General features: G+C 37.3%; 3 protein-coding genes across 4 annotated transcripts in view; 1 reads left to right on the forward strand and 2 right to left on the reverse strand.

The window, feature by feature from the left end:
• The window catches only part of LOC105266061 (rhotekin), a 36,156-nt gene extending 32,492 nt beyond the window's left edge, over positions 1–3,664 (reverse strand). The window contains exon 1 of one of the 2 annotated variants that reach the window (XM_011303957.1): positions 3,609–3,664. The gene's annotated coding sequence lies outside the window, so the exon portion shown is untranslated. Of the gene's footprint in view, positions 1–2,698; positions 2,762–3,608 lie in introns of those variants that run through there. The other variant, XM_011303949.1, reaches the window with a different exon arrangement.
• A 1,427-nt stretch (positions 3,665–5,091) lies between these two features.
• Positions 5,092–6,252, forward strand: Pfdn5 (prefoldin 5). Its single transcript, XM_011303982.1, has 2 exons — positions 5,092–5,441; positions 5,702–6,252. The coding sequence occupies exons 1-2, from the start codon at positions 5,237–5,239 to the stop codon at positions 5,971–5,973; spliced, it is 477 nt and encodes a 158-aa protein (XP_011302284.1). The 5' UTR covers positions 5,092–5,236; the 3' UTR covers positions 5,974–6,252.
• A 114-nt stretch (positions 6,253–6,366) lies between these two features.
• LOC105266090 (uncharacterized) overlaps positions 6,367–21,012 on the reverse strand; it is a 42,033-nt gene continuing 27,387 nt past the window's right edge. Inside the window, exons 2-6 of the mRNA XM_011303995.1 lie at positions 17,550–17,755; positions 13,649–13,784; positions 12,559–12,692; positions 8,264–8,492; positions 6,367–7,626 (exon numbers count right to left, since the gene is read on the reverse strand). Of these exons, the coding sequence (XP_011302297.1) occupies positions 7,544–7,626; positions 8,264–8,492; positions 12,559–12,692; positions 13,649–13,784; positions 17,550–17,755 (788 nt within the window). The 3' untranslated portion in view covers positions 6,367–7,543. The remainder of the gene's footprint in view (positions 7,627–8,263; positions 8,493–12,558; positions 12,693–13,648; positions 13,785–17,549; positions 17,756–21,012) is intronic.

Below are 21,012 nucleotides of genomic sequence, written 5' to 3' on the forward strand. Positions count from 1 at the left end.
TTTCATCTCGATGGATGGAGATAATCCAAGAGTCAACGGTATAATAAAGAATATAATTTGAATACAATGAAGAGGGAAGATTTTAAATTCGGATTATATATACTAGTATCTATGGAATCATAGATCGCAGGGGAAGATGTCGGAAGACTTATTACAGGAAGAAAAATCCTCCACATAAAGCGAATCCAATGAACCCTTTCAGCATCAATAACTTCTGCTGATTCCCTCTTTTTATGTCCAACATTTCTTTCAACTCTTTTCAGTAATACTTTATTAGAGTTTTAAAAAAAGTTACGTCTGCAAAAGTGATTTAGAGAGAGCTTATCTCAGTTGATTATCGAGAGAATGAGAAAATTTGACGGGAACAGTAACGACTCCTCGACAGAACTTTTTTCCATGTAAAAAGTTTTTTTTCGTCATTGCACGTCATGCAGTGAAATTATTTTTATGAAAAACTTCTCGTTAAAAGTGTAAAATCAGTGACGTGGAAGACGGCGAGTTATTTTTTCATATATAATGTTTGGATTTGATTCTAATTTAAATTTCAAGTTCTTCAGTTCAATTTGGAATATAATTTTCTAAGATTGCATCAAGGGGATGCAACGAAATAAGGTGAAAAAAATTGCTGCATCGAGAGAATCTCCATAACAAAGATCTGCAATGAGTCTTAGCCCCGATAACTTCAGCAATGCCTCTCTTTTTATTTCCATCACAATTTAAAACTCCTCCCCAGCAATACGTTATCAGAGTTCAAGAAATTTTGCGTTCGTGAGAATTATTCGTAAAAAGCTCATCTCAACAGCTGCATTTAAGATTCTTGACCCCCGGAGTGACTCCTAATGCTCTGAAGTCGCTGGGAGAAAAGGACCTGTTAACCCAGTTCACTGGTGAATACCAATCAGGACTTTCTTTCGCAATTTTAACGGATATGGGTATAGTTGAAAATTGACAATTGGCGGTGCAAATGGTGACGAAAAAAAAAATTGCACGGAAAAAGTTTATTGGTGATTTTTTTCCCCGCCGATTCCGGTCACGATTTTTTTTTTAACGCGATAAGGCGGTGGCGGATGGTGAATTCTTTTTGCACTTGTAATGACTGCCAATGAACGGAGATAAACGAGATGAACCTGGTCCAGTAGTTATACCGTTACCGAAGTGTTCCAGTTGCGGAGCTGTCATTTCCCCTGAACCTAGTGTATGACTTCAATTTACGTGGTCATTGAAAAAATTGAAATTTCACGGACACACGACTACCGATTTTCAGGGCAGTGGCACTGAACGCGGATTAGGGGAAAAAATCATTGAATTTGAAAGTTTAATTAACTTTGCGAAAAAGGTCAAGATGCTTATCAAATTTAATCATGGATTCAGATGGGAATTTATTTATGAGGAGAAATTATTTTTGAGATTAATTCAAAATCTGAAATGGCAAAAATTTAATTTAACGTGGATAGATGACGATTTAGAAATTTATGAGGCATGTCGGATCTTTTTTATTCAGAGTTCCAGTGGGAATTGGTTTCTAATAAATACCGCAAATCGGTATCAATTATAATATTTCGAAAGTGAGAAAATGACAGTGTGATCACGTCGTACTGCATCGGAGAGCACGTGGTAGGCCTTGTTAGGACTCACCATGCGTGACATTCCTGGTACAGAAGGTTACCATTGGAACAGTACACTATATTAATTGTACCGTAAATTTTCATGTCGGTCGATAAAATACACGACAAAGCCGCGGCAACATCTCAATTTTTTTCACATTTTTATCGTCTTTACTATTGAAAATTCGTATCTCAATTCTCAGTACCAAAATTTGGAAATTATTATGGTCTTGCAATTCCTCTAGAATTTCTGGGGGTATTGGTCTTGAAAATTCATAATTTTTTGGAGTAACCGATCACTTGATACCTCATAATTTTTTTCTTTGAAAATTGTGCGTCAATTATTCCATGAAAATCGACAAAAACCAAAAATTCATATTTCAATTACTAATTATCTCGGTGCCATCAAAGTGAAATAGAAAATTCCGTAATTCTTTCCCGCCAAAAGGATTTCACCTAATCTCTCCAAAAATGGAGTATTTCACTTTTTTCTAGTACCAATTTCACTATTTATTCAATTATTAAAATACCTTTTCACTGAATGAAAAAAAAAATTAGATCATTCTACCTAATGGAGAAAAATTAATTATCCAAGTGATACTAGTAAATCTTCAAAGAATCTTTCCATTTCCAAAATTCCCGATAAGACCGTCTCTGAAAATTGATATGCGAAACTGACAGATGAATAAAAAAATCTGATTTCCTCTCTAATTAAAATATTCTCTAACATCTCGTGTCCACATCCAATAAATCACTTATTAATCGAAAGTTGACATTGTAATTCAGCATTCAAAGGTAGAATTCGAAGGTATTGAGCCATCGAATCCAAATCCACGACTAATTTTAATCCCACATTCATGAAAAGTATATAAACTACATGGTAGCCCCACGCATATCCGTAATTGGATATACGAAGCCCACAATATTCCCGGTCTGCATTAATATGGAAGCATTAAAGCTCAATCAGAGGATTTGTGTCATCCGTCAGAGCCAAATTTAAAACTAAAACCGAATGAACGCTGGCCAATAGAATTACGAGGTAGAATATGTCACAGCTCAATCGAATATCAGCTCGGAATGCAATTTTTTATTACCAAAAAAATCTAATCAATGAGAATAATAACACTGTAACCACTCGTGTGAACTTCTCAGCGAATGAAACAACACTGATAATGACGGTAAGCGATACAACTCATGGTACATCAGAGAGAAGGTTTGTACCTCGAGAAAGAGAGGGACAACATCAACCACGTGGGGGGGCAATCGCTAAATCCGTGAAAGAGAAAGACGAAGAAAGCTACAATTGTACGAACGTTCACCTGAAAATTATCTGATGGAAATGTGTCATTTCCTAAACTTCCGATTTATATTCTCTGGCAGTCCTTCACTGGAATTGACACCCGTGAATTGATTTTCGAGACTTGAGTAGTTTGAGAAAGCCCGGGTTTCCAATCGCTTTTGAAATTAATATAGTACATCCGGTGTATGTCGATTTAGCATTTTGAAAGGTTCTGATTCTAATTTGTTCCGGTTTATTTTTTAATTTAGAGTGAGGAAAATGGTGTTCATCAAAGAGAATCGGAGGAAAACGCGTTATTTCCTTAATTTATGATTTGCAATCTAGTGGCGGGATTACGATATTTATATTATCACAATATAGCAAAATATGCTTAATCGAGAATTTATTGCATCTGGAATTCCTTCCAGAGTGTCGCCACTTACATGCACCTGTGGGGATTTGAATTCTAGGTTCCTAACGGTCAGTGACAGGAGGTGGACAGGTATACCGATCGTCATAAAGATCGTGTCCATAACCTTCGATAATCAATATTTCGTGAATCTCCGAATAATGGAGATTTCACTCCCAATAGACGGGCAATTCCCCATGAAATTCCACTATCGCGGTGATAACAACATCACTACAACATTTTATTATTCATGAAACGAGTAGGCAACAGGTTGCCTCTGCTCCGTTCAATGATTATCCATGAAAATACGACTCACCAATTTGGTTTTCCTCTTGCGAAGTGTCTCTCGACGTCTCACTCTGCTGTGATAATCACTCAAACCTCGAAGATAAATATTTTCCTTTTTTGTGTCACCATTCTCTGTCACGCACTCGCTTTTGACGTGTTTTCTACGGGGCGCCATTTTGACTCATCGGTTTGTTTCCCTTAGGGAATTAAATACAGCGAAGATAACACAGAACACTGCAACTGCCACTCGCGATAAACCACTCACGATTTCTATTATATTTTGGTTAATTTTAAAATTTCACTTTTCAATTTAATTCTATTTTTAATTTATTATTTTGTTAAATTTCTAGTACATAACTCCGAAGTAATATTTTCCATACATGATTTATTTAATATATTAACGCGCGCACCATTACGACCTCTCAGTCCATCAAACGGAAGATTCAAATTGGAAGAGCAAAATCGATTTTATCGACACGAAATAGCGATTTTTTAATTACTGAATATTATTTTTCAAGGTTCAGACGTTTTTTTTTGGGTCGTTGCAGATCCGATCCGCACTACAGAATTTTTATAGATGATTCACTCAGAGATGTGAATTCGCGCGGACCGTGCAGAGAGATCATCACGAGAGAGAGCGAAATTGGTATAGCCGGGGACCTTGAGGTTTCTTAATTCTCGAGAAGAATTATTCCTTAAGGTTCTTCTGTTCTAGTCTGCTCTAGTCTGCTATTCTCTGCTCTCCGTTGTTAATTCTCTCCTCGATGTATCTGCTGCAACTCCGACCGCATGAATGAATTTTTGAAAGATTCCTCCCGGAATATGTAGACGTCTTCCGCCAATCACCGATTTTTGGTTCTCGTTTCCCCCGCTACCAAGTTTTCCACCAATCACGGAATTTTGGTTTTGACTTCTCCCACCCCAAATATTTCGCCAATCACGTAGTTTTGTGCCACAACCGTCTGTTATTAAAAGAGGCTGTGGCGCGGGAGATTTCATTTCATGGAGAGGAGTTGCAGCGGCAGGATCGAGGAGAGGAAAGGAGAACAGAGGAGAGCCAGCAGCCAAGCAGGAGAGGAGAACACAGCTACGGAGGACAACCTTGGGAATAATACAAAGAGGAAACTCAAATCTCAATTTCGCTGTGGATGAAAAAAATAACGGCTGCAAGATGTGGAGCCCTCGTCGAAGGAACCACGCGACAATTGTAAAGGAAAATTGTCTTGAGATTTAGTCAAGGCCAAAAATTTCTTCGCTTTGACTTCACTTCATTTAAGTTCTTCGACAATCTGACAGATGGCGCTGAGCATCAAGAAAAAATTCAAAATCACCTCGCGTATCCGAAGCAAAAATGTGTTCGCGTCAAAATTATTTTGTGAACATAAAAATTTGCAGGATATAGTTATATCATGTAATACGATTATATGATATAGTTATACGTATTCGTTGTTACCGATGGATTCGTGCGCATGACGACGAGCTTTCGAGGAATAGGCGGCGCTTCAGACAATTTTTCTTGTTTCCACTCGGAATCGTCTTTTTCCCTCACCGTATTCGGTCATATTATCGTGAAAAACGTTGTGCCACTGATATTCTGTGGGGTAGAGCGATTTTCAGTCGAGTAAGTGACGTGATAAGACAGTTTTGGGGTTGAAAATGTCAACGATATCGTCTCAGGAGGCACCTCATCTACAACAAATCGATTTGACAAAGTGCAATCTCGATCAGCTAATGTTGCTGAAACGACAGCTCGATAGGGAAATCGGAGTCTTTCAGGACTCCATTCGGAGTTTGAAACTAGCCCAAAATAAATTTCAACAGTCGGGAAATTGTCTTGATAAAGTCAATACGGAGATGAAGGGTAATTTTTTATTTTGATTATCCCTTTACATTCTGTCTTTTGAGGTTAAGAAATTTGATCCACGAACATTAAAACACTCGAAGGATTCAGGAATAAATGAAGATAATTATTTAAATTCTTGTGGGGTGATAATGATTAAAAATGGGGTAATAATCCATTTAGTAGAAGTGTATCCATAGATATTGCTCTCGGATTCTAATTTTAGTGGTGGAGGAAAATAGTGCATGATTTTAATTGGATTATTTATTTAAAAATTTTAGGAAAGGAGATCCTCGTTCCTCTGACAGAATCAATGTATGTACCCGGGAGAATATCAGACACAGAGAATGTTCTCGTGGATGTTGGCACAGGTTATTTCATCGAGAAACCGGTGGACGATGCAAAGGATTACTTCAAGAGGCGAGTGGCTTATGTCACTGAACAAATAGAAAAAATTCAAGTACTGGCGCAGGAGAAGCTCAACATCTGCAATGCCACGATGGAAATCATAGGGATGAAGATTCAGGGACAGGAGGAAAAGGCAGGAGCATAAGAACACCATTTATTTAGAATTCTATCAATTTTTCCATTGCAACGGCCTCCATAATTCATCAGCAAACTTGAATTTATTTTAGCAATACTCAGGATTTTTTACTACATTTTTGAGCGCTGAACGACAATTGTTGATTTAGTGATTCACTGCAGATATACAAATATTTGATTAACTGAGTTAATTAAATTTATTGGAATCCACTGATTGTTCTCGCAAAATGCATTTTACATTGTTCAATCGTCATTTATTGAATATAATACAGTAATTATATTATTCTCATGAATTTGATTAAATTCGTCTGTAGTATTTTTATTATGTCCCTTAGAACATTGGGTTTTGGGAGAAATTTCGTTTCAATCATTTATTTTTTTATTCTCGAAATGAAATAACCCTATGATGCATTTAGTAAGGGCTTTTTGTAGATTTTAGGAGCTATATTTTTTGTTGAGGTATCAAGATAACCGTTATGGAGTGTAAAACATCGTAAAAAAATCATTACTTTTTCATTCTCTTCGTTCGCTTTTTTATTCACTATTTTAATTGAACTTACCTGCAATATTTTTTTTTATTCCCGATGAGAGTGGCTTCTCAGGAAAATTACGAAAAGTTGAGAATTCATATATTCAGCATTAACAATCCAAATAACTCATCAATTATTTGAGTTTTCAATTCTTGGAAGTCCCAAAATAATTATTACCCATCCATTTTTTCTCAGATATCTAAACATAAATTGTGATTTTATTTCACATTTTATTATTTAAAAGCACTTACCTGCGATATTTGAATTTTATCAGTGGGGGAAATGGGTGTGTGGTCGTAATAATTCAAGAATTACAATTATTTAGTAATAACGAAGAATCCATAATTTATTTGTTCATTTTCAAACTGAAACAACTCCATAAAACAATAAGAGCATTCTATAAACTTGACAGGACGTATTTTTCCATTTGATGGTAATATTTTTTAACTATTCATGGTTTTTTTTTTTGTTGGAGGTATCAAAATAATCGTCACAGGATAGAAAACACCGTATAATATTCGTTATTTCTTTATCCATTTTGTATCATTTTTGTATTTATATATAATTCGTCGATACCCGATAGTTAATATCGATCTAACACAATGACATTATGAGTTTTCCTTCATAATTCCCTTAGATTACAACCCCAGTTGCTCGGTGGAGCAATTTCGTCCCTTATATATGCCAACATAATATCGCTAAAATTATTACATATTTCTTCTATTTACACGAATAACATATGCTCGTTGAAAGTCTTACTCGATTTTGAATTTTCTGTTTTTAAATTTCTTATCTTAAGGTTTTGTTCTTGAGGAATAGGAGTCGTTAGATTCTCGGGGTAGACTTGGGGATATTTTTGGATTTTTCGCTTCAATGATTTCTTTTACCTCGATTCTCCTCACTGACACAAAAACATTGATTTCGGTGTCACTTTAAATTCATCCAACAATGATACTCTCACTCAGTTCTCGAAGGGTTTTACACTCTTTAAATATCCTCTCTCTCTCTACGCGCAAAAGTATTTTAATTCAGACTTTCTGCAGATTCGTGTTATCTCGTACACTGTAGAATTGAGTTGGCGGATACTAGGAGAACTATCCAATGAGCAATCGTCAAATTAGCAACACCGCTTCCTGAAAAAAAATAACGAAGAAATTATAGTTGTGCGAAGAGATTTTTCACTTTCTGCTTCGTAAAAAGTTCTTCCATATTTTTTTTTATGGAGAAAAAATGAACTTAATCGCCGGAAAATTCATACAGTCGTCAATACTAGGTATCGTGTACCTGATTTTCATACTTGGAACTTATTTCAGTTGCGAAGAGGTAAAGAGTAACAACCCGAGTTGTTCTCCCCTTGAGTTTTCGAGGAATATCTCTGGATCTGGGAGGGGTAGAGAAATTTTTCTCGAGAGTTCTTTCGCAGAGTGAAATAAGAGCTACAGGGGCGATTCATACAAAACTTCTGGTGCCTCTTAGATTTTGAGATATTCCTCGGAAACTTGAAGTAATTAAAGATTTGCATCTTATTTATCTGCTTTAAATGTGATGATATCATGAAGTTTTCCATAAACTTCGTTAGGAAACTTCGGGGTCATAAAAATTGATTTGGAAAAAGTTTATTTTTCCTGAGATGTGAAAGAAAAAAATATGAAATTCTTTAATTTCGCCTTGATTCAATCCGTTTTAAACACTCTGGCCTCTGTATCCAAGTTAGTCAGCTAACCAAAAAGTAAATAATTATTTTCATAAACTCTGAATTATCAAACTCACCAGTATGGGGTGAATCACGAGTGCCTAACACCGAAGCAAGTCTCGGTCGTTCCTCATCAATAAGCGTCGTGACATCCATCTTGTAAAGCTGGAAGACATTAGCATGACAAGTGATTTGTAGTCTGCCATTTCTAAAACTGTCCTGACTTATCTCAAAATCCAGCCCAGCATATGTACGAGATCGATTGTCCATTTTCTCCGCGATTGTCTTGTGATACGTTGAGTTGAGCTGCAAGATACGAAAAAAATAAACAATAATATACATTGAACCCTGAACCCCAAGACCTCACGTAGAACTAAGGGAATAGGGAGAAATTCTCTGATGGGAAAACAGAGAAATAACAGGCTAAAAAGGTCTTCCTCTTTTCTGCCTAGAATGATGGGAGGGTAAAAAATGAGTAGGAGTGCAGACAACGCACGTCACGATGATTGATTTTCAAGAAAAAGAGAAAATTAAAAAATATCCTGGAACAATAGTTCGTGCGGATGGGATGGAGAGACATCGGAGGAGACATGAACAGTTTCAAAAATATTAAAAAATTAGACGGTATGAAGTATGTCTGCAGACACGGTCTGTGATAAATTACTCCAGACATCAGGAGATGCTTGTCATATATCGAGTGTTTCGTTTTAATACGTCTGTAGTTTTTTCCATACACCCATGGAATTCTACTCAAGACAATTCATACGTCGATCCAACAAAGGCCCGAATAATTGTCAATCCCTTTCAATATCATAGAATACACCTTAAAGTGAAAAATGAATTAACGAGTAAAAGAGAGTTATCCAGCGAGTTAATAATCCATTTGAATTTATCTATTCATTTTTTATACTTTTAAAAATATTTTCAAACTCTTATAATTCACTATAAATAAGAATCATCGCCGAAACAAATTTGAATTTCCTATTTCACTGACTGCTACCATCACTCAAAACCTTTCTCCCTTACCCCCTCGTCCCTCAAATTGATTTCCAATATGGCGTCGGCTAGCCCTGCCACTTCGCACATTTAACCGCTCCTAAAAACGATTTCCCTTATCAATTCCACAGCCAGTCCCTCGCATATCAATCCTCTCGAGGGAACGATTATACACAATATTTTCCCTCCCATTCCCTAACTCCAGCGAAGCCACAGAGCAGTTCAGAAACTCGTCGTAATCTCCGGCCGGTAATTCCGATGTATCGACGAGCCCAACAACTCTTCACCCATAACCCTCGTAACCATCATGCCCCCCAACTCTTCCTCCCCCCAATCCAAAGAATGTTCTAAACCGCAACGTATGTATTTTCACTCATTAAGACCAGCGTACTCCACACTGGTACCTGCCTCGTTACATAGTTACAGCCCGTTCTGAAGAACTAATTAACTGTGGAAACCCTGAGATAGTCCTTTAGAATGTTCCCTATCCCAAAGAGTGGACGACTCTTCCCACTTGTAACACCCAACACTTTTACCACCCGGGGTCATTAACCCCCTCCTTCAGTAACATATTCGTTGAGATACGCACAGGCGTATTCCAGGGGAGTACACAGGTGAATCTGTACTTCCTGCCGAAGGCTTTTACACACGCCCTCTCCCTCATCCTCATCTTGGCTTTATCCTTTTTACACACGCATATACACACCAATGAGTATGGTTTCCCGTCGGGAGTAATTCGCCCGTCGTATTCAACTATATAAACATATACTCGTTGAATTCTCAGGTAAGATCGTAAAACACGAGGTAAACCAGCGATGGAGGGGTGAATCAATGGGGATAGGATGAGGATTTGTTATGGTATGTTCTCTACTTCGGGTATATCTCACTTGGTTCAATATTATATACGATTATAAAACGCCAACGAGCGGAAAGGGGTGGAGGAGAGGAGCTCCTGAAGAGGGTGATAAAGAATCCGGGAGAATGAGAGGCGTATTCGCGTGCTTGCCCACGTAATTCGCGGAATAGCGCCTTGTTATGTAAGTATTATTACAGTACTGCGTAACGGACACTCACGCTAATATATCCTACTGCTGTGGGGAATTTATTTCCGAGTGGGCGGGGGGTCCCGGGGAGTTCCGGGTGCCGGATAATTTCTTGGAGTTTCTGACACTTGTGAATTTTGTTTTTTGTTTTTGTTGGAATTCATTTTGCTATTTATTTGGGCAGTTGGAGGGAATCGCAGTGATTGTGGAGTTTTTCGTGAATTCACAATAGAAAATTTGGGGAGAATTGAGAAAAGGGGAATTCCGATTTTTTTGGAAGAATTCATGTTAATAGTATAGAAATTTTCATTTGTTTTGATAAATAATATTAACTAGTCGGAACAAATGAAAAATTCAGTTTCAATAAAATAAACGCGAGTGTTTTGTTGATAATAATTATTTTGGAAATGAGAAATATTATTCCTATACTACAAAACTATATAAAATAGGTGAACGTTTGGGCAATAAATGAGGTGGCTATTATCACAGTGTTTTCCCAGATTTTTTTTCAGCGAAAAAAAAATATGAGGGTGTTTTTCAGTTCGGTTTTATGACACAACGAAGAATGAAAATGGCGAAAAACTGAGAGGTAACGGTTCAATGGAGGATTTTATGAGAGGATTTTTTTTAGGATTCCAGTTACACCGTTTTAACCCATTAAAAATGATATATAAGTTTTCCCTTGGAATAGGGAAAAATCAAGCATAAATTTTTTAAGGGATGAGAATTGTCCGCCGAGAAGTATCGAGAGACTCTTTGAGAATGGAACATTCGCGATTTGACCATAAAAAATAGATTCTATTTTGCGAAATCGTTTTCACCCTTCGAGATATACTCCCATTTTTCAATCAAATAAGATCTGAAATTAATGTGTAAATTAACAATAAAATCAATTATTCCAAAATTCTCCACAAGATGTTAAAATTTCTCCATTATCCCAGAATTTCATTCGGAGGTTTTTATTTAAATTATTTACTGACCGACAGAGCAGTTACTAATTGTCGAAAACTATTAACTCCCCCGCAAATCCCATTAATATCAATTGAAGTTTGTTGAAAAGTGAAATAATTTTCAAACTCGTGAGCCAATCACTCGGATCGATTCTCTCCTCCAAAAAGTAAAATGCATTGAAGCTCTGAAGAGTCTATTATACTACAACGAAAGTTCTAATACCCAAGTTGTAATACCCTTCAAACTCCCAAAAAATAAAATTCAATTAAATGTGGATTTTGGGGAAAGTTTGAGAACCATTTATGATCAATTTTTCCCCTTCGCAACTTCAGCCACTCACACTGTTAAAAAATCGATTATTCATGATGCAGAATAATTTCGTATATTTTCATTTATTTCCATCTCTGTTGGAAATAAACCAGATAAACGTGGAGTTGAAACTTTAACGTTGAAACTCTTCTCGTATTTTCAATTCAAGACTCTTGTTATGTGAATGAAACTTCTCGGAAAATTTCAGCTTGTTGGGTGGACTAGTGCGCGCTTTCGTTGTGATTACAATGTCCGGAAAATGAATAGACAGATAAACATTTAAATTCTCTTGGTCCGAGGAGATAAACTTGTTTCAGACCAAGTATTCTTGCTTTAAAAATTCAATGAAGAGTTTTTAATTAAGAATCCTACAAGAAAAAGAACTTGAATTAAGAATGAAACTCGCCATTGCTCTCGTTGGAGAAAAATTGTGGCGAACAATTAAAGAATAATGAAAATCTTTCATTAGTTCAGTAATGAAAAGATTAAACGAGCAACTGCATTCAGCTGTTCGCTGAGGTTTCTTTAAAATATCTCCGAAAATAAACAAAATTATGAAATTTCAGCGTAATCATTTTTTTGTAGATCTAATTAACATGATTTGTTAATTGCTTTGGAGGGAAGGAGTAATCATTAATTAAATTAGACACACCTCGGAACATTAATCAAACCCTTGGATTCAGCGGAGGGTGAGACAATATAATTTTGAGAGATGTTCCATTATGTACCCATTGAAACCCCAAGTTGTGCTTTCAATTTAATCATCCCCATTGCTGAAGGTACAGTATCAATAAATCTTACCACAAGTCCTGTATTTGTACTGAGAGCAATTTCAATCATCGCGGGACGTTTAAATCAAACAGAAACTCTCGATAACTGTTGGATCGTCGGGAATCTAGATGGGCGTATGTCGCGAAGGAATTCAATGAAGATCGGATTTCATTAATTTTAATTAATCCCCACGGAGGCAGATATCCAATAAAATGTCATTACAATTAATAATCGTAATGTACACATAAGTGTTTCAAAAAATTGTTATGGAAATTGTTTTTAATGTGAACCAGTGTAATTACCGAAATTTCATTGATGCTCCAAGTGACATTAGCTGGTGGATTACTGGGTGGTACAGTGCAGTTGGCTTTGACTGTTTCACCAATGGCATATCTCTGCTTCTCGACGAGTATCTCGGGTATGCCCTCGGGTAAACCTGTGAAAATATATACGGCATACACACCATCGTCACGTGAAAATGTCCCATGTGAAAAGGGTGGGGAAAACTACTTTGGCATATATGTGTACATGCTCGTTTCCCGTGGGTGCATTTGCGTTAGGTTTATGTAGGGATATGTACAATGGAGGCATTCGCGTTTCTAGAATCACGCGAGCAACTGAACGTCTCTCAGGACTTTGAGACCCTCAGGTACAATAACATATACTCAGTTACACCTATGACGTATGCCCCGTTATTTTTCACTCTTTCGACAAATCCCTGTCTCTTCCCACAGTCACGAGTCATTAACCGAAAATCGTTGATTTTTGCCCACTCACGCCGGGGCGGAATGAACACTCACTTGTTTTTTGTTGTCATTAATGAGTGATCGTCCGGGTCATGATGATCACTTATCGGGCGGATGTTTCATGCAAAAACGTGAATTTTTTTTGTGGCACTCGCGGAGTGAGTGATCGGGATGAGTTACGTGGAGGGTAGAGAGTAGGAAGAATAATTCGGGTCGGGTTGAATTATCGTGGGGTAGATTGATTGATCGACTGTTCTAGATGCTTGTAGAAATTATTTGAGAAATTCCTTGTGGGGGAAAAAATTGTAGATGGAAAGAATATGAAAATAAATTTTAAAAGAAACGAAAATATTTTTTTTTCATCCCCAGCTTCAGGGGTTGATTTAGGATCTTCGGGGGAGAAGTTTTTCTTTAATCCAATTTTTTCATCAACCAACGGTTGATTTTGCATACATTAACTTCGTAGATGATGAAGACGGAAAAAAATGAAAATGAGAAAAAAATTCACCCTCAACCCTGAGGTCCTATACACATCATAAATATGCAAATCTCATTCTACATATAATAAACTAATATTTTTCGTTAAAAAAAAATCGAGTGCCTGTTCAAGAATTTCGCAATGATAAATACGCGTAATGGTACTCACCAACAACATGCATGTACCCAGAAGTAAATGCGGTGTGAAAATGGGGAAGATCACCGCTGACCTCGCACTTGTATTTGCCCTCGAGATCCGGTGTGACATCTTTCAGGACAACTCTGTGAGCATCACTCAGGACAGTCTGCCACCAGAAATAGAAATAAAATCCATTGAATAATTGAATTAATCCACCGGCCCCAGGCGGCAAGCCCAAAGTGGATTTCACCGAAAATCCAGAGCTCCGGATGGTCCGAGGACGACGAGAGGAATCCAGAGTTAATTCGGCGGCTAGACTGCCAACCGCAGAATCGACCGAGTCGCATAGGTACCCACTCTGGAGCCCTATTTATCCCGAATCGATACATCCCCTGACCCCATCCCCAAAATCCCTCATTCAGTATCCGAACAATCCTACCGGCAACAACTATTAATTATATATGTTACTGGCGGCAGCGATAAATCATGTGCAATCAATTTGGTTAATTTCGAATAACAGGCGCAGCACTGGGAAAAATAATTACTCCCGCCAACTAATTTTACCATCAACAAGAAAATTCATGTATTTCCGTACAAATTTTCCGCTCGCATGACCATTCAACGTACGTAAATATTGGCGTTTATAATTTCAACATAAAAAATACTAAAACTCAAAATCTATACGCAAAACGTCCCAGCAGCTCAGGTTCGAGCCCCGATGATGAACATTCTTTTCTCATCGGGAAACCAATAACTGTGAAATTATTTTATAAGGTTTACTATATAATATATATAACGCATATTTTGTCAACGGTTTCTCCGGAATTCGTAAGGAGCGAAAATTCCTGCTACGGCAATTCAAATAAAAATGTGTTCATACTGCTCTTCTATATTTTTTGGAATGAGGTGTCACAGGCAAAAACAGGGATAAATGGAAAAGGGGTAACTTGATTCACGTGTGCTGGTGGTTGACCGAGTCGCGGCGTGCCGAGAATTGTCGAAAATGTTTCTCGGTGCCGCTCGGCACCACCGCTCCAACTATATACCCTCAATTCCCCATATTACACTTTAGTTTTGTGTGCAACCCTGTGCCCTCTCCTCTCCCCTCATTTTCAGGGGTTCGTGTTCGCCTGACAATTTCGCATTTTGCCCGTCACCACGATATATTTCACTCCACCCTTCCATCCCCACCCCATTTCACCCTATTCCTCCATCCAACCGATAAACGGCTACGGTATACACGATCACATAAATTTTTGTTTTTTATTTTAGTCCTATTTTTTTAATTTTTCTGTTCATTTTTCATTTTTTTAATCAATTTTTCAACCCCTACGCCTCCCCCCCTTTTTTTTCCGGGAACTCTTGCTAACCCCTATCCCCCAGGGATTTTAATAACGCGGTGATGCGCAATAACAGAATTTATACCGAAAATGTGAAGTACAGGTCGTTCGTCACTTCCGGTTTTCGCCAAATTCATTTCTGTATTTCAGTGTCTCTGTCGTTTCTCTCTGTAGTCCAATAATGTCATTCGAAAATCCATTGTGGGACTGATGGGAAGGGGATGAAGGGGGTGCGATGGGGTGAAATTGGGGTGAATGTGTGGGGTTTGTCGCCTGCTTTGAGCCGCGTTTGGATATCTGTGAAGGTGCGAGTGGATTTGGTGGAAGCCAATACCAAAATGCGGGGATTCCAGTTTGATAATGGTTTTGGAGGGAAAATACGGTTCCACGGTAAAGCGGCTACTGAAAGAAGGGATGGTTCGGGGTGGATGGGGGTGTACTACCCAAATAAGTAGACAAGGGGAACTGGATACGCGATTGGATTCCAATCACATTGACATCGTTACTTTGTTGTCAGTCATTTGTTTGTCGGGTTCATCGGTTTGTTGGAACTCCCGGAAATTTGATATTCCGGGGTTTTTTTTTTTTGAGTGAGAGATGGGGTTACTTGTGTACAGAGTGAATTTTTCGAGCTCTGGGTGTCATGATTTTGATGTGAGCGGAAAAAAAGAGTTTGAGATCAAAAGGCGAGGTATTGACGTGGATTTTTTGCCTGAAAGGGTTTGAACTTTTTGGCCAACAGCAGGAAAATGGAAAATGGATTGAGCGGTGCATTGGTTTGGTGTCGGGTGAAAAGTGGTCGCGATTTAGTGAAAAATTCAGGGGCGCGGTGAAAAAAATACTCGAAATATTACGCAACTTTTACGTGTCGGGGAATGACCTTGGTTTTCAAAAAAAAAGTACTGAACTTTCGGTCAAAATTTTTTTATGATTTTTTAGGAAGCTTTCAGGATGATTTTAACGGACCACCTCTCGGTTTCCTAAAAGTTCCTAATTTTTCAAATATTTTTCTCTCCATGAGGAGAATTCGATTATTCAGGCAGTTGTAAATTTATCCGACATAATATAATTTCGAGGAATTTATTTGGCAGGCGATCTTGAATGGAATGCGGTTCTTACGCGGTTCGGATTTTATTTTTGGTCATTTATGGGATATGAGATGATGCAATTTTTTTTGAGAATCCGTATTCGAAAAATATCGGAGTGTAAAGCTAGATAGCGACATCTCTGCGAAGGGTTTTTTTATCGGGCGCAGGAGGATGTATAAAAAATGTCATCATAAAAAACGTCTATTTCCTTTGGATCCGAACGTTTTTCTCATAAAGTAAGGTTTAAAGATCAGCTGGAGAAAGATGACTAATGTGAGTTTTCTCCTATCCTCTCGATTCGATAACAGAAATAGTGCATTGCATTCTATATTACAGCCATGAAAAAATTGTCCATTCCATTTTTAATTTTTATAATTTTCAATTTGTCCCGAAATTTAAGGATAAAGAGACCGTCAGAATATTATATGGTTAATCCATTAAAAATGTAGAAGTGAAATAAGTTTTGTCTATTGACCTTGAAATTTCGTAGTATGGACTAGAATTATTTTCCAAGGTTCTCCTGCTCTGATTTGGTCTGGTCTAGTCTGCTCTGCTCCTTCCCTTTCCATTGTGCAGCTCCTGTAGTTCGATCCGCGTGACTGAATTTTCACACAAGATTCACCCAGATATCACTTCGCGCGGACCGTGGAGAAAGACCGTCAGTATGTTATATCAAGAACAGAAATGAACGAACGAAATCGGCTTTGTCTAGCGACCTTGAGAATATTTGATTCTTGAAGAGAAATATTCCCCGAGTATCTCCTTCTCAATTGAAATTTTTTAGTTATTGAAATATTATATCTCAAGGTTCACCCGTCGGTTGAGATTTCTCGTTATTAAATGGAATTATTTTCACGGTTTTTTCGCTGTACTAAATTTTTTTCTTCGGTACTGCCGACGTAGAATCGATCAGTGAGACAAAATTTTTATAGATTTATCCAGGGATATCACTTCGCAGGATCATGGAAAGAAACCCTCAGTAAACTGTATGGAGGGAAGGATCGAAATCGGTTTGGTCTTGGCGGTGACGGCCTTGAGATTTCCAAGTGTGGAATAAAATTATTTCCCCGGATTCGCCTTCTTCTCTGATCTGCTACTCCGTTTTGATCTGCTACTTTCCTTTCCTTCCAGCAGCCTCCGACGATCACCTCCGCGTAATTGAATGTTTCCACAAAATTTCCTCAGATACATCAACTCGCACGGACCTTAACGAGAGGCCCCTCGCCGAATTAATTTTCTAAAATATTCAGTTAAAACGTGCAAATCTGTGATTGGTGCGGCGATTGGAGCCAATCACATGAGAGTACACTTTTAACCCCCACCATGCGATTTTCCGCCAATCACGAATTTTCACGGTGTCCCAACAGTCTATAAAATATGCTGCAGTATTGGAGACAGTTCAGTCTACGGAACACATCGGAAATGTACGGATGAATAGCGGCGGGGAAGACAGCTTCGTGGCTTTTTCCTGAAGATAAAAATTTCTGGTGTTAAAATACTCACATTAATTTTGTCTGAAAAATTTCCAAAAACAGCTATCGGTGGGGCTTCCTTCGGCAGATATCTGTAGAACTCAGATCCACTTTTGTACCATTTGACGACATACAATGGATCATTTTGCAGATCATATGAACAGCTGAGGTTGACAATTGAGCCGATGGCCACTGCCTCCGGAATGTTGTGAGTGACATTTGTCAATCCATTAACACCTGCAATAAAAAAATTCAGTTACAGCTCACAACTACACGCATACATCTCAGGTCTCGACAATTTAACAAAAGGATTCAGAAACCTTGATTTTTTGTTATTCATTCAATGCTATCTATAGATAAGATAGATTATTTTTATAGATATTTTTAATAGATCATTTTTCGGATGATTCGTTGAGTTATGGGAATTGGCATGAATTTTTTTATCAATTCAGTAATGTCAAGAATATTACCGAATGTTTCGCTCCGGGTATTCATTATTGAAATCATCGGAATATCTCTAGTCGAATGAATTGAAGTAATCGCGATGAATGATTTATTCCACACATTATATGAAGAACCAAATGATTTGATCAAACTGATTTGTTTACATTTAATGGAGAGTTCCATTGGATGTCACCAAAACTAAATAAAATACGAACCCAAATATTCACTCAACTAAAGTGGGAGCTATATTATGATTAAATAAATAATTGAATGAAGTTGAATGCATAATTAATCCAGAAAAATGTTCCAATCCAATTCAATGCATTTGTTTGAAATTATCGATAATTATTCGCATTGAAAAACAAATACACTGGCGGAGTGTAAATAAATTATGAAATTAACAAATTTGAAAGTCTAAGTGACTTGTAACAATTCCATTAAAAAACCGTTGCATGTATTTTGCGTTCTCTTTTTTTTTTCATTCTAGAATAAATTTCACGGAAAGTTTGCGTTATCATTCTGGAGATTCCCCATAGTTTTCAGTTGAAGTTTGAAATCAAAACATTATCGGCCTTGAATTATATTCGCCTTGTGCCTACGGTTATTAAAGCATTTCAGCTCCTCAAACTTTACCCCTCATTACCTTTTCAATGGGCAACATTTTATTTGATTTAAGATCCTCATTTCCAGAATATAGTCAAAAATATGAGATGTATAACCATCATAATATTTGCAATTCAGTTTTTATGGAAAATTATTTTACAAAAACATTAGTGAGAGAGCACGAATTATATATAGTTGAATGAAATAATATGTTCATTTCCCTTTTCGAATATTTTAAATTCATAAATTATTTGATTCATTGAAATTCAATCTGCAAAATTCGGAATTTTTTGAAATTTCACTAGAGCGACGGGGAAAAAAATCAAATGAAATATTTCCAATTAAAACGCAAGTTTTAACCGATAATTTAATTTCCCTGGAATAAACCAAACTCCTATCCCCCATGACGAATGACAGCGATAAAATCGCACACATCCATCATGACAATTCCCACGGAAATGAAGAGAATCACCAGAAAGAATAACAGCACGTTTTTAAAATAATTACAACATAGCCGGAGAAAAATATTTTTAATAATTTGTTAATTCAAAAATCTTTATGCATAAAAAAACATAACAAATCCATTGAATTGAGTGAAATATTTTTTTAAACTTAAATTCAACTGTTTATAAGCTCTATACCTGAAAAATATTTGTTGCGGTATCTTCAATTATAAATGGATAATTATATAATTCTAAAAAAAGGACTGAACCTCGGATAATCTTCACGGAGAAAAAAAATGGATAAAAAATGACGTGAGAATTTTGTAATTTGGTGACACCCGAAGCAATTTAGCAATTTGGCGAATTTAAAAAATTGGCCGAATCGCAAGTTGATATCTGAATTACGAAATTCTCATGTAATTTTGAATAGATTTTTTCCTCCGTGCTGGAATCCGTTTCCCGAATCTCCTCATTACTCAACTCCGAGTCCTCATGAACGCTGGAATCTTCAGCAAACAATTTCCCCTGAAGGATCCCCTCCAGTAAATTCAACAACAGCTAGATAGACATTACTAGACTGATTTCGCAAGTTTGACGCGTTATTAGAACCTCGCAGTCCTAAGTGTAATTAGAGGAGTGAGAGGAGAGAAAGGTTAATTAGGCAGGCGCGATAGTGTTTCCCAAACTTTCATCTGTGTATATAACGGTATACATAGGAAAATGGCACTACCCCCCGGTTTCACAATTTGGATTTCGAGTCTTAGCTCGAACTGGTAACTTTGCCACTCTAACGTATACACAATCTCAAACTTCATTCTCTAATCTGTCCATATAACTAATTAGAATTACTCCATGACTCGAGGGGTGGAAGGGCATGTGCGGGTCGGTAATTATTTGCACTGAGAGTGACACCCAACATTCTGCACTTCACCTGAATTAACTCAACATACGATACATTCGAGAGCATTGTAACAAACTGCGAGGTCGATGACACATACTTCCACCTTACCGAGACTTTTATACAGAATAAGAAAAATAAGTTAAATATAAATAGGGGAGAGGAACTCGAGTAGTTCCTCCTTTTCCACGCTCACCGCCTGCTTAATTAGTAATTACTTATCTATTCGCGCGATGAGAATGAAACTCGAGGCCCCCGCGAGGCATGCGGAATGAAAAACAGGGAGAAATCTGTCTGAAAGGCTCATCCCATCAACAATCAACCTGGGGGATTTTTATTTTTTTAGGGGTTCAAATCGATCAGGATATTTTTAATTAGACTGGGTAAAAAATCTCCGATTGTAATCAACGGATTTTCTCGCTAATGATTTGCTAATTGCCGAGAATTTCACGAAGCGCAAGTCATTGCCATATTTTGCATGATTAATTATTGATTAATTCAATAACATAGTGCGATAATATTTCTTTAACAACTAGGATACATTAATTTTTCTTAACGCCAGTTTTCAGAAATATTGATAAAAAATTAAGAGAAACTTCAAGTTGCGACATGTTAATTATCCTCCTCTGAACGTAAACTCATCGTTAATATCCAATACCCGAATGAAAAATTCAAAAGCCGATATTCTCTCTGCCATGAATGAATATAAATAAAAGAAAGGGACTCTCGTATTTCCTCGTTTTCCACGCTCACCGACTGCTTAATTAGTAATTACTTATCTATTCTCGCGATGGGACTGAAACCCGTGGGCCCAGGGTGGGAGGCAAGAAGAAGAGATGTAAAACCCTCTGTTACGTTATGAATTCTTTATATTTTTTCCATACAAAACCGTTATTCTGAAATGTATTAATGCATAATCCCCGTGATAAGACCAGGGGCCCTGGTGGCCATGGTTGAAGACCCAAGGGGCTGAGGAGCTTTTTTCTCCAGTTTCTTCATTTTTTCCAAGTTTATCATCAACTTCAGAACTTTGTTAAGTTTAAGTCCAAGTTGTAGTTGAAGTCGATCTTCAACGTCAATCTCAATTTCAACTTCGACTTCAACTT

Source organism: Fopius arisanus, unplaced genomic scaffold (genome assembly GCF_000806365.1).
Source record: "Fopius arisanus strain USDA-PBARC FA_bdor unplaced genomic scaffold, ASM80636v1 scaffold00002, whole genome shotgun sequence".
NCBI lineage: Eukaryota > Metazoa > Arthropoda > Insecta > Hymenoptera > Braconidae > Fopius > Fopius arisanus.

Excerpts from the sequence above, each read along its gene's own strand:
- Pfdn5 (XM_011303982.1), top strand. The coding sequence starts at position 5,237 with ATGTCAACGATATCGTCTCAGGAGGCACCTCATCTACAACAAATCGAT. Across the intron at positions 5,442-5,701 it reads AGTCAATACGGAGATGAAGG|GAAAGGAGATCCTCGTTCCT; the intron begins GTAATTTTTTAT and ends TAAAAATTTTAG.